Source organism: Podarcis melisellensis (genome assembly GCF_964234715.1).
Source record: "Podarcis melisellensis genome assembly, chromosome: 10".
NCBI lineage: Eukaryota > Metazoa > Chordata > Lepidosauria > Squamata > Lacertidae > Podarcis > Podarcis melisellensis.
The window spans coordinates 6,690,274-6,703,391 of NC_138542.1; the positions used below are offsets into that span (position 1 = coordinate 6,690,274).

Genomic DNA, 13,118 nt, shown 5'->3' on the forward strand with positions numbered 1-13,118 from the left:
ACTAAGGTTCACCTAGAATGCTGCAAACTTTGTGTCTTAGGTCTCCCAATTGTCAGCTTTTAAATAGATGCTCTGTGAAAGCAGCTTGGGAGAATGTGTTGCATTTTTAAAAAAAGAAGTGGGGAAGTTATTTATTTATTTTCTTTCTTACTTTTATATCCCACCTTTCTTCTGTCGTGGAATACAAGGTGGCCTAAGTGAGTTGGCCTCTTTTCTTCCCCTTCTTCTTTGTGATATCTGAACCAGGATGATGAGATTAAGCAGGCAAAGTGAAACCGGAGCCTCACTCTTACATTGATATCTCACCTTCCTTCAATCATGGAATTCAAACTGATATGTGTGGGGTTCTCAGGTAGCCCCCCCATCCAGACACTAACCAGACCCAGTCATGCTTAGCTTTAGCAAGGTTGCTTCATCATGTCCCCTCAGATCATGCCTTCTCTGCTCTACATCTGTCTTGTCTTCCCAATTGTCAACTCCACAAAGGAAGAAAAGGACAAGAGGGAAAGTTATAGACAACTACGGGTGCCACATTCAACCTGGCTGACAACCTACACTTGACAACCCCTATCATCAAGTTTGCACTTAAAAGATTTAATACTGATTCTTGCTAATCTCATACAAGTAGCTATTTTTTCTGATACTTTTCTGATACTTGCTAGCCTGATATCCCTTTTAAGCTTGACTGCCACCATCAATTTAATTCTCTCAATCTTAACTCTTCCTTTCCCCAAAACTGAGCTTAAAATGCAAGCTAGTATACAAATGTGTGCTTAGGCTGCATTCTCTGTAAATACAGAACAGGAGATGCATCTCTGGCTACAGGTTAATCTGGATGACCTTATTAGGCCTTTTCCCTCTTTTTAATTTCTCAAACTCTATGCATATCAAGTGGCTTTGCTGCTCAGATTCTTCTCCTCTATAATCTGGTTTAGGAAATACTGTGAAGAGCTCTGGCTAGCTGGAACATCTCTTTTTTATCATCTTTCATCTCCTTTAGGATTATTTTCTTTATAAAATCATGAACAGCTTTGAGCAAATCCTGATTCCAAGCCTTCATGTCGACTTTGAAATGTATTGCTTCGGAAATTAAATGGCTTAGAGCTGGTCACACACACACACACACACACACAAATTTTAAAAATAAAAAGTTGAAGAAGTCATGCCAGTAAAATATTAGTAGCATCATTAGGGCATCAAATGAAAAGAAAGAGAACTTCCAGCAACCAGGTTCATATCCTCTTGACACTATCTGTAGTGTCATTTTACAGAAAATGTGCTTGTAAGCAATTTTCTTAATTGCCTTTGCTGCTCACCTCAAATATTCTTCATCTCAAATACAGAAATGGCTTCAATTATACTTGTGTGCATGCCTGATGTTACTAAAGAGTTATTTGCAGCTCAATTCTATGCATCTCAGAAGTAAGACCTTTGAACTCAATGGAGCTTACTCCCGAGAATCAAATAGCGTACTGCCACTCCAATTAGGTTTTCCTTTTGAAAGTGCCTAATTTCCTTGCATAAAACAAAAATATCCAGTTACCAGTAGCATGACATATTTTGCAGGGGGAGGGGTGGACTTTAAAGCTTGTACAGTATCTAAGTTATAGAGTATACACACTGAAATTAATGGACTAAAGTTAGCCATGGCTATTAATTTTAATGAGTCTGCTCTAGGTGAGACTAGCATTGGATACAACCCTTACGACTTGGATACAAGCCCTTAAGTGACTAAGCAGATGTAAATATGCAAATTCATAGGTATGTTAAACCAAAAGTTGAAACTTAGGAAGTTGGATCACTTCAAAACAGAAAAGAAAACGAGAGATTGCTAAAATGTTCTTGACCCGATATATGATAAGATTCTAAGCACAACAGTCCATTTCCAAAACCAAGTTCTCTGAAGCCTTGAAGGCAAGCATTTTCTTTGAGGTCCAAGAACATAATATTCTGAACAAATCTACAGCAACAGGAAGAACCCACTTTCCAAAAGACAAAGCTAAGCCCATCTAAATTTGAAAAATAAATCCCCAAGCTTTGAGGATGTGAACAAATCATGTCACACAAAATTTCGAGAAGAAAGGATTGGACAAGCCCATTAGAGCTCAAAAATATTATGCACAGGACTTGGGGCAGCCCACCTGCCTGGTAAGAAGCTGATTGGGCAGAGGAGTGCAGAAAGGACGGTGGGGTTGGGTGCCATTAATTAGTAGATAAGATCAGCACCAGGACATTGGACAGCTCCAAACTGACAACTTGATCTCACAAGGTCTGCAGCCCAGCTGAGTCCTCCCTGGCCCACTGCGGAATGAACAAGGGTAATAAAAAGCCTTGCATCGCTTAAGTACAGCCAGGTATGTGGTTCCCTTTGCCAGATGGAGGGTCTGTGAGTGTGAGGGTAGTGGCTCTGGTTGAGGGATGCAGCCCCCAAAAGACTCTAGCTTAGAGTTTTCCATCTAAGGAGGCTTTGGGTGACTTAAGTCCTGGGCGGGGATATATATATCTACACACACATTAAAAAATCTTTTAAAACTATACAAATAATTACAATAAAAACAGCACGGCACCAGCCATTTCAATAAAAGCAGTCAGCTCCCAAAAGCCTGTTGGAACACTTGCCAGAGGAAGGACAACAAGGAGCGAGTAAGGGAGTTCCAAAGTCTGGGGAAGTTACCAAGAAAGTATGGGGTGGTTTCAAAGGTCCTCCTTATGCAGTTCCTCTGTTGGTTGTATACTACATCTTGCAAACAACACTAAGCCCCTTGAGAGCAAACTGAGTGTAGCAGCAAACACAGAGTTGGCCGCAATCTGAACCTCACCAGTCAAGGTACATATAAATGTTGTCTTAGAATGCCTCTTTCCCCACTGATAAAGACAGAAGACTCCCTGCAAGAGACACTTCAAATTTTCTCGGTGTGAGTAACCTAAAGAGACCCAGAGGCTAGTTTCGCAACAACTGTTTCACTGCATTTATTACTTTCAGAGAGAGTATGCTACTCCTTGCGTGATAGAAAAACCATCAAGATAAAAGGAGTCCCTGAAGGTATTACAGGCCTGTAAGATGCCAATAAACCGCTGTATGTGTATACCTTGGGTAGGAATAACAAATCTGGTGGTATAAATGATACAACTGCCTGAATTTCAGGTTGAACACCAACGTATGACCTGTGCAACTCACAGTGTGTACTTGTGACAACTCTAAAGGGGTATTATGTAGAATTTGCGCTAAGGTGTGAGGATGTTAGTTTGTGAAATTACAGGTGCATGTGTTCCAGTTAAATCGATGGTAATTGTCTTCCTAGAACTGTGCAGGATTGCAGCCTTGCATTATAATCCACAAATGTTGATAGCACAAAGGCTCTCATCCAAGTGTGAGCAGCTGAAGAAAGGAGACGATGGCAGAGAAGATGCTAATGGAGCATGAGAAGAATAAGACATTGACTGTCTAGCCAAGCAGTAGGAGCATGGGGCTGGGGGAGAGGTAACTGAGACCATCTGCTCACCCGATTCTCTTGCAGCTCTTCTAGAGCAGAAGCACTGGGAAGAGTGTTAGGGTACATCTGCTGCCAACTGCTGAACATCTCATACATCTGTCTGTCTGTATTGCTACCTTTTATGGGAGCTGAAAAGTGGTGCTCTCCAGTGAGAGTGAGGATTCCTGGGGAAAGGTGTGCGGAGTTTATTCAAATCTCTTGGTGAAAGCTTGAGTTTGGAGGATGACAGCCTGGGTGGAAGTTGGACTGCTTTCCACAAACACACATCTATGAGACATCTATGAGTTTGCTATAGTATCGTTCTGTTTATGGGGTGTATGGCGTGCCTGGTGTCATGCTTCTTCTGCAGTAGTTCATCCACCTTTCGTCTTCCACCCTGCACTCAGCACTCACCTGTGGCTCCTACCAGTTGTCAGCATGTGACAGTGGCCACACCCTGGGAAACACCTTCAACTGGCTGGCTAAACCAGGTGAGGGCAGCCATTGAGTCTCAAACCCTAGATGAGACATGCTCCAGCAGATTGAGCAGGTGAGACTAACAGGGGGCCCAACAGTCTTTTGAGACAGAGGGGAACCAACAGTTCTGTTTGGCTTTTTATTGGATCAGAATTCACTTGCATGCTGGGCGCTTCTTTTAATAGACGAAGCAGAGTGAATTATTGAGGTAGTATATGGGATGAGGTGCTGGTGAACATAATGACGTTTAGACTAGTTTTTAGCTGCTGTTTTGTTAGTGTAGTTTTATGGAATATAAAAAAGGTAAAGGCACCCCTGCCCGTACGGGCCAGTCTTGACAGACTCTGGGGTTTTGCGCCCATCTCACTTAAGAGGCCAGGGGCCAGCGCTGTCCGGAGACACTTCCGGGTCACATGGCCAGTGTGACATTGCTGCTCTGGCGAGCCAGAGCTGCACACGGAAACGCCGTTTACCTTCCCGCTGGTAAGCGCTCCCTATTTATCTACTTGCACCCGGAGGTGCTTTCGAACTGCTAGGTTGGCAGGCGCTGGGACCGAGCAGCGGGAGCGCACCCCGCCGCAGGGATTCGAACCGCCGACCTTTCGATCAGCAAGTCCTAGGCGCTGAGGCTTTAACCCACAGCGCCACCTGCGTCCCATTTATATTATGGAATATAATTGCCTATAATTGTTTTATTGTTGATTTATTAATGATAATGTATTAGTTTTATTGGCCCAGGCATTGTAACTGTGGTGTTTTGTGTCATAGCTATGATGTTCTGTTATGTTTACTGCTATTGATTCTTATTCTTTTAAGCCTTTTTGAGACTCACCTGAATGGAAAGCAGCTCAGAAATACAATTAATCAAATCCATGGCCTGAGTGTGCTGCTTCTTTACTTGAGGGCTGGGGGAAGAGGGTTTGCTGTTGTCACAATAAAAATACGGTGGGGGAAAGATGATACTATAAGTGTAAAAATGTGAAAATGAAGCAAAACTTACCACATAGCAGGATTCAGTCCTTGTAGCTGATAAGAATCAAAGTCATCTCGTAATATTATGCTTTCGCTGTGCATTTCAGCTGAAAATGAAAGACAGAAAAGAATTCCCAGCATAATTTGAAAATCAAATGAACAAATGAAATCTCTTTCTCGCTCGTCTTTCTGAAAATATGATTTGGTGTCCTAAATGTCCTGCTTTCGCTTTTATTTTTTGGATCTTCTTGCACAGTGGTAGGGATCACAATTTTCATGCAAAAGGTCTAAGCTTCAGTCCTTGGCAGCCTCCAGGTACACCTAGGAAAGACTTCTGTCTGAAACCCTGGAGAGCAATGGCCAATCATTGTAGATATGCTGAGCTAGCATAACCAACCACATGACTTGGTCTAAGGCAGTTTCCTATGTTCCTACTTCTCCTACTTCTGTCACATGTGGAATACATATCCCACAGAATATAAATCAGGCATAGGCAAACTCGGCTCTCCAGATGTTTTGGCACTACAATTCCCATCATCCCTGACCACTGGCTCTGTTAGCTAGGGATGATGGGAGTTGTAGTCCCAAAACATGTGGAGGGCTGAGTTTGCCTGTGCCTGATATAAATAATGTCAAAGGCCTCCACTTGTTTTAAAAAAACATTTCAGGACCAATTAGCTGGTAGTGGTTTCATTCTCATGTTCTCCACTCATCTCCCTCCTACTTTGTGAGCCAGTGTCCAACCCAGTATTTCCCAAACTTGGGTCTCCAGCTGTTTCTGGACCACATCCCTAGCTAGCAGGGTCATTGGTCAGGGATGATGGGAACTGTAGTTCAAAAACAGCTGGGGACCAAATTTGGGAAACACTGGTCCAGCCGCTAATTTCTCGAGTTTTGAACTACTGGTGAAGGAATTTATCAAATTGCTTGATACTTGTTTTATGTTTCTAATACTCACGGACTCTTCACATATATTAACATCTATAGTGGTCAGTGAAATGTATATATTATCTAAAAGGGAGAGGGGATTATGATTGTCTTTGCTGGCACTGATGCATTGTTTATCCAACATCCTTGCCTTGGGTGTCAGTGTTCATATAGGAGTCAGACCCAATGAGTATATCTTGCAGTCTCCACGCTGCAAAAATGAAGCACGCAGAGCACATATTTTAGGCCCACATGCCCAGACCCTGTGCAGATCTGACATCTAATATGAGAACATCCGACATGCTCGGGGGTGGAGCCAACTGACACAAACATACCCACCACCCGCCAGAGATAGAATACGAATGTCTGCAAAAGGCTAATGTAATAAACAAATGAGCTCAAACATATTTATATGAGACAGGGAGACATCTGTTAGGTTCATCTGTCAGCTATTTTACTAAGCATTTAGGGGATCCAAAATGAGCTGGAAAAGATTCAGTTATGATTTTCAGTCTAATCTGGGATTAATCTAGAAATACAGTAACATCTCCCTTGCTGCTTTCTCAGAGCTTGTTCTGTGCACCTGAGGACAAGAGATTTGAGATATTATATATTTAGGATGCAACAATTCAAAATCTAATAAGCAAATGGCAATGGGAGGGCAGAGTAGAACTAAGTATATTCATTTCTCATTCAAGTCTGATTTATATCTGAACTCTTTCAAAGCTGCAGTTTCATGATTGCTTTGCAATCATTATTTTTTTTTTTGCAAAGCAAAAAATCCAAATACAATAACATAACACGGCAACCGGAAAAAGCAATAGTAACTCTACTGACATACCTAAAAGGGGATACAAGGGAGCTTCTGTTGGAGCTGCAAAAAGAAAGAAGAAAACACCATTCTATTTCAATAAGGCAGAAGATTAAAATGTTATAATGTTGTATATCATATGTATCTTGCTCTTCTCACATGCTAAACAAACATCACATTGCCATCTTGTTTAAATTCACCTAGTGAGCTTCATAGCTCAGTTTGAGTTTGAACGTGGGTCTCCAGCAGACCATAACAGCACAGATATTGCTCTCGGGTTCATCAACAAGGATTGCTAGGTTGATAGGTACTAACAACAAGGTCTATACACCCCCAAACCACTACATGTGGCCTTGTTCCTAATGATTTCTTTCAGGCGTGTTTATTTCCAGCTGCCTTTTATTAATCGATATGTCCTGATGATGTTTTGATGCTTATTTTAAGGGGTTGCAATGTGGATTTCAACTTGGAAATTTGTATATTTGTTATGCTTATTTTGACATTACTTGTGCTGTTGACATCACTTGTGGGGGCAACTGCCCTGAAAAATAGTTGGTTAAAGTTTTAATAAATACACTCAGCTGCATTTGTGAACTAGCACCAAAACTTTTATTTGAGCCATCCAGTAATAACACGTGAAGTTAGGCACAGCCAGCCTTATACCTGTCAGCATTTTGCACAGAAATGTATTGAATGCACTATTTTTTGTTCTGTTGGCAATAATTTTGCACACATTTTTATTAGGATTCATAGGAAATAGAAATGTATTTTATAAGGAGTGGGGAAATAATTCAGCATGCATGAGTTACTTACCTTTTGGTTTGGAAATAAATTATTTGTAAGGTTAAGCAAGTATTAAATGCTAACAAAAGACAGTTCTTAACTTCTCACCCATAAAAAATTAATGTTAAGGGCATTTCATTTCCCAAATTTCTAGAGTGTCTGAAAAAGCTTAGGGATTCTTTGCCTCAAGTACCTTTAAGCTAATTTTAAATTCTAATCCTTCATCTGAGAAATTATAGAGGAACTGTGAAGTTACCATTAAACGAGTGATGAACATACTTTTATATCCCCCGGAATAATTTCTTTATTACAATTTATATTTTATTGCACTAGGGTGAAGTTTTGACCTTCACATATTGTAATTAAGGTCCAAAAATGTCAAACACCTGGAGCATCATATAAAATAGAGTGTAGCACTTTTCAAAGTATTTTCAAGTTTAGAATCTTACCAACCCAAAATTATAATTATGAGCTACAATTTAGCCAAAGTTGAGGCATTTTCAAACCCATTTGTTTAATTAAAAGATTTATAAGCCACTTGATTTAAAAAAAACAAAAACCCAAACACCTCTCCAAGTGGCTTACAAGTAAACTCAGAGAGTTCAGTGAGAGAGATCAGATGTTTAACACTCCTTAAAATCAACAGAGATAAAAAGTCCCCAAATTTAGTTGGATTGTGCCCTATACTTTTATTTCAGGAATATATAGAATTGTAGAGTCGGAAGGGAGCCTGAGGATCATCGTCCAACCCTCTGCAATGCAGAAGATCAAATCTGCAACCTTGCCCTATGGAGCCAAGGTGAGGGTGAGATCTAGAATTGCAGAATTTCCCAAGGGGACAGGCTCCTCCACAAAGTGACGGTGAGGCACACATGAGCAAACAGGTTCTTATCACAGTACTTGCTTGTGGGCATCCCACAGACAGCTGGTTGGCCCTGTGAGAACACAGTGCTGGAATAGACAGCGCTTTCATCTGATCTAGTGAGGTTCTTCTAATGTTCTTAGGGGTTTCCTCCCCTTTTTGGAGACTTGTCTTCATCTCTCCCCATGATATTCAGCACAATTGTCAGCACTCACCAGGAAGCAAGATGGCTAATTTGAAAGGCAGAGGTAGCCAGTAGAGCTCAGTTATGATCTCTTGCTGGAGAAGGTGAGGTGATGGCAGCTGGATACTCGGGAAGAGAACAGGCAAACTGCAGCTACCTGCTCCCCTGATGTCTGTCTTCCCTTACTGGTTTCCCTCTTCTTTCCCCACACCCTGGCAATCTTCTGAAGCTCTACATCCTTCCTTTTCCTCCTGCAGTAGCCTACTGGGCTGGAGACAGATCTGCTGCATCCTCACTAGGTCTTTCCCTGGGTGCAGCTCACTGCCCAGGTTGAGTCTTCAGCTCTCGAGCCAAAGGGGAGAATTGGGTGACTTGTAGGAGGATCTTGTGGGTTAAGAATCAAATTTTCTTTCATGGGCATTCTCCCATGAATTCTGAAGCAAGTTTCCATTGTCAAGCATATGTGACTTGGAAGTGTGTTCTGCTGAAATCAATGGCTCTTAAAAGATCACTTAAAGGAATATTGGAGAATGGTGTAGATACCGTATGTAATTTGGAAACAAGTTACGTTTATTGATACATGTTTTTAGTTGCATGATTTGTGTCCTTGTATACACACAGTGGTGTACTTATCAGCAACCTAAAATATATCAAGAAGAGAAGGACGGAACAGAGAATGGAATGAGAAAGAGGAGCTGGCGACTTACTCCTGGCAATCAAATGAGGCAACAATCAGAGCAGCTGCTCTGGTGGTATGAATTCATAACTCAGGTTGCAAAGTCTTCACATGCGAGTCAACAAGTGACTTGGAATGATTGCCTGCAGGGGCACTTTCCCTCTCTTGCCTATGAGAAGAAGCACTCACTGTGCACATTGAGCGCTTCCCATATCCCACAGAGCAGGCGGATAATTCTCTTTCATACCTAAGAATGGGAAGCCTCTGTGCATGGGGCTCTGGAACTCACCACATGTATTTCTTTACACTCCGGGACACTGATTACCTTTCTTCATCATCTCTTCCATTTTTCCAGCTTTAAAAAGGCAAGAAAGCCCACCAAGGGAGGCATGTTTGGTTTGCTCAGTGCTCAAATTTAAATCTAAATAGCACAAATCAATGCTTATTAAAGAGGAAGAGATATAATTATTCTTAGCAATGCTTCCTTCTGTTCATGTTTCCTTTGCATACATTTCTGGAATATTTAGCAAAATATTACAGAATCCTCCCCCCGCGCAATAAGGAATATGCATAGTATTAAGATCTTGGGTTCACTTGGAGTAGTTCTTTGGATCATGGTTGTAAACTAATTTGGATTTGCTTTTAACTGGGGCTTCATGAGGGTCTTCTGCCTCTGAGGAACCTGCTTCAGAAAGGCAAAAAAGAGAAAGAGCCATTCTCTTTGTCTCTCTTTGATATTTTCTCATAGAGGGAGGTTACCAGGTGTCCCTGTTTCCCAGGGAAACTCCCCGGATTTGCAGATTTGTCAGCATCCACATGTACATTGCAAACAAGTGTCCCCGGATTCATAGAAAAAGATCTGATAACCTTACCATAGCTGTGCTTCGGTTAACAGCAAGCTCTCAAATGAATTGCACCCAGGAGCAGTGAGAGTACAGTGAGGGGGGAAAGTATTTGATCCTGGGCTAAATTTGCCCATTTGCCCTCTGGCAAAGCCATTTGGTATTTTAAATATTTGTAAGTTGCTTTTATTAGAAAATGCATAGATAAAAGTGATGAACAAATTCAACAAATAATTAAAGAAACAGTGACAACAGGATCTATGGACTATGTAACGAATTAACCACTCCTGTAGTGAACTTCATCAGCTGAATTTTAAATTGACTTCTGCTGCCGTGACAATTCATAGGCCGTCTAGTGACCTCTTTTGGAAATGGAGTGTTTTAAGTGGAGCTTTTCAAACTTAGAGCAAATGGTTTGCCAGAGTCTATTCGTTCCCGTGGACTTAGGAAACATTTTGGGTGGCTCCGATATTTGTTGAATAAGTGGTTCTACTTTGGTTGTATTCCATTTAATAGCAATTGGGAATAGGGATATAGTCGGTCCATAGAGGAATATCAACTACTCCAATATCTGGAAGGAGTTAAAGCGTCTTCCTGGAGAATAAATAGAATAAGGTGCAATTTTTATAAAAAGTGAATGGAGGAATGTCATTGGGGTGGGCAACCATAACAATGGTGTGACAAGCGAACCTTTTCTGAAACTCGGTCTATTGGGAAAAGAAATCAGTGCTAACATTTCATCAAAACGATTAATTAGATAATCAAATGAACACTATTATGTTGATTTCTAAATATTAAACCATCTGTGCAAGAGCAGGTCAAGCTGCTTTTTCCCCTGGCTTGTTGGCAACCTTTGCCGTAGCCTTGTCTGCTATGTTTTCTGGGCTCTGGAGAATCAGTGAGGCTCTGCTTTCTCCACAAATGAAACCCTCAGTTCCTCCTCCTGCCCACAAGCAGGGCTCCTACCCTCTCTTTGCCCCTTTGTTCTCCTTGGAAAAGAACCAACAGATTCTTCTTCCCATGTGGTGCCCTGTGCAAAAGTTGTGGACCAGTACTTTTTTTTAAAAGCATCTCCACAGCTTGCTTCCTGCCCTAAAAGAAACTGACTTTAAAAAGATAGGCAGCGGCCGCAACAGCATCAGGGGTACCTTTTGGTCACACCCCACACACCCTGCCTTGAGTCATTTGTTGTTCTCCTAGCTCTGAAATAAACTGTCTTCCCCTCCCCTTTAAACCTGCACACAATCCTGATTGTAAATACAAGAAGATTGCCACGCTGAGTGGCACACATCCCTTTGCTTTTGTCTACTCTTAACAAAATAGAAGATTCTTATTAAATGTAGACTTTATACAATATACAAAGAGCAGGAATTTTATGGAAGTGCAGAATTTACAACCTTTTCAGATTATATCGATTGATGGAAAATGCCAAGAAACATGCAATGATATATCTCAGTGTCTAATTTTGAACAATGCCAAGAGAAAGGTAGAAATCATAAAGCATTTGTGGTGTTTGAAATGTCCCTGAGGCTGCCACATACCTTTCACTTGTTCCAAATCTACAAACTAAATTTAAATGGAAAAACCCAAGATTGACTCCCTGTACACCTCTACTCAAAAGGAAGTCCCAATGAGTTCATGGGGCTTTCTCATAGGTATAGGATTACAGCCTAAATTGGACTTGATGCTTTGTGGTTCAATGCAGCTATTTAGAATGCATCCCAGATACCTCGGAGGCAATGCAGAACTTGTTTGAATGATATCAATGGAGTTCTAGATAGGACAGTTAATCTAGTCATTTCAAGTATCAATCCCTCTTCCCAGGGAACTCAGAATTGTGAGGAGCTTACTACTTCCAGAATCATTTGGGGGAAGCCAGGACTGTTTAAAGCGGTGGTACTGCCCTTAATATATAGTGCAGGGGAGCCTTAATGGAGCTTGTCATGCAGGTGTGAGAAAATCTGCATCTGTTGAAATTCACTCTTCTACACAATTATGCAAATCACAAGTCCTTTGCATCTGCTCATCTTCGTGCTAGACGGACTCTTGAGCAGAGTGGGGAGGTCATGGTAGGTCTTTTCAACCAAGAAGCTCAATAACAAACAGCTTGCGTTTTGCCAAGCATATGGGAACAAAGCCTGAAACTGATCCTTCGGTATGGAAGAACAACACAATCACATCCTTAAGAATTTTGCATCTTTTATGTCTATCAATCAGCTATGCGTCTCCTCAAGTACTAATAATGTCTACAACTACAAATGGATATGGAAGAGTAAGATTTTAAATGAAAATAACTCTTACCTCCTTGTTCACACAACTGTTGGGCTAAGGCATCCTTGAATATAACTTGGCCCCTGTGAGTAGCTGTTGCCCTGGAAATATAAAGAGAAAAAACTTAAATAATGTAAAAAGCTCAGTTGTGGTACAAAATAGTTGATTTAGGTTACAGAAAATATGGGTTTGCCAAGAGCATGGTAAGATACACATCACTATACACATTTCAGACAAATACCTCTCCACACATCAAAAGCAATTACAGTGTTGGTTCCCGAACAGCTTAGTTGTCGAACAAATTGGCTCCTCAGTGCCGCAAACCCAGAAGTAAGTGTTCCGGTTTGCAAACGTTTTTTGGAAGCCAGAAGTCCGACCTGTGTGCAGGAAGCTCCTGCAGCCAATTGGAAGCAACACCTTGGTTTTTGAAAACAGATTAAGTTCGAGAACCAAGGTACCGCTGTATTTAAGTACAGACCGCAGCACAGATAGTCATTTGAACATGCTATCAGTGTTTTTTTCACTGATCAAAAAGCTACTTAATGCATGTTCTAGCTAAATGAACACAAATTCTTAAAACAAACATATTCCTAAAAATAAAAGAAACTGACTATTCAGCTAATATCAATATTTAAAACCAGTGTTAGAAAGCGAGATATGAAAGCTAGGAGCTAAATGGCACCTCAAACCTAGGTTATGGGCACAACAACGGAATGTCTAGGTGTGGTTTTTTATAACAAGAATACAAACTGAAAATTTATGAACTGTAGCTAAAATATTATGTTCATTTTTCACATGGTCTAGTTCTTCCCCACCCCCTAATATTCTTAAGAGGGTCTC

At 41.1% G+C, this 13,118-nt stretch overlaps 1 protein-coding gene across 3 annotated transcripts in view; it reads right to left on the minus strand.

The window, feature by feature from the left end:
- The window catches only part of RELN (reelin), a 300,039-nt gene that overhangs the window by 174,741 nt on the left and 112,180 nt on the right, over nucleotides 1-13,118 (minus strand). For all 3 annotated transcript variants that reach the window (XM_081927578.1, XM_081927577.1, XM_081927579.1), the window contains 3 exons: nucleotides 12,309-12,379; nucleotides 6,691-6,723; nucleotides 4,951-5,029 (listed from right to left, as the gene is read on the minus strand). In XM_081927578.1, coding sequence (XP_081783704.1) covers nucleotides 4,951-5,029; nucleotides 6,691-6,723; nucleotides 12,309-12,379 — 183 coding nt within the window. The remainder of the gene's footprint in view (nucleotides 1-4,950; nucleotides 5,030-6,690; nucleotides 6,724-12,308; nucleotides 12,380-13,118) is intronic.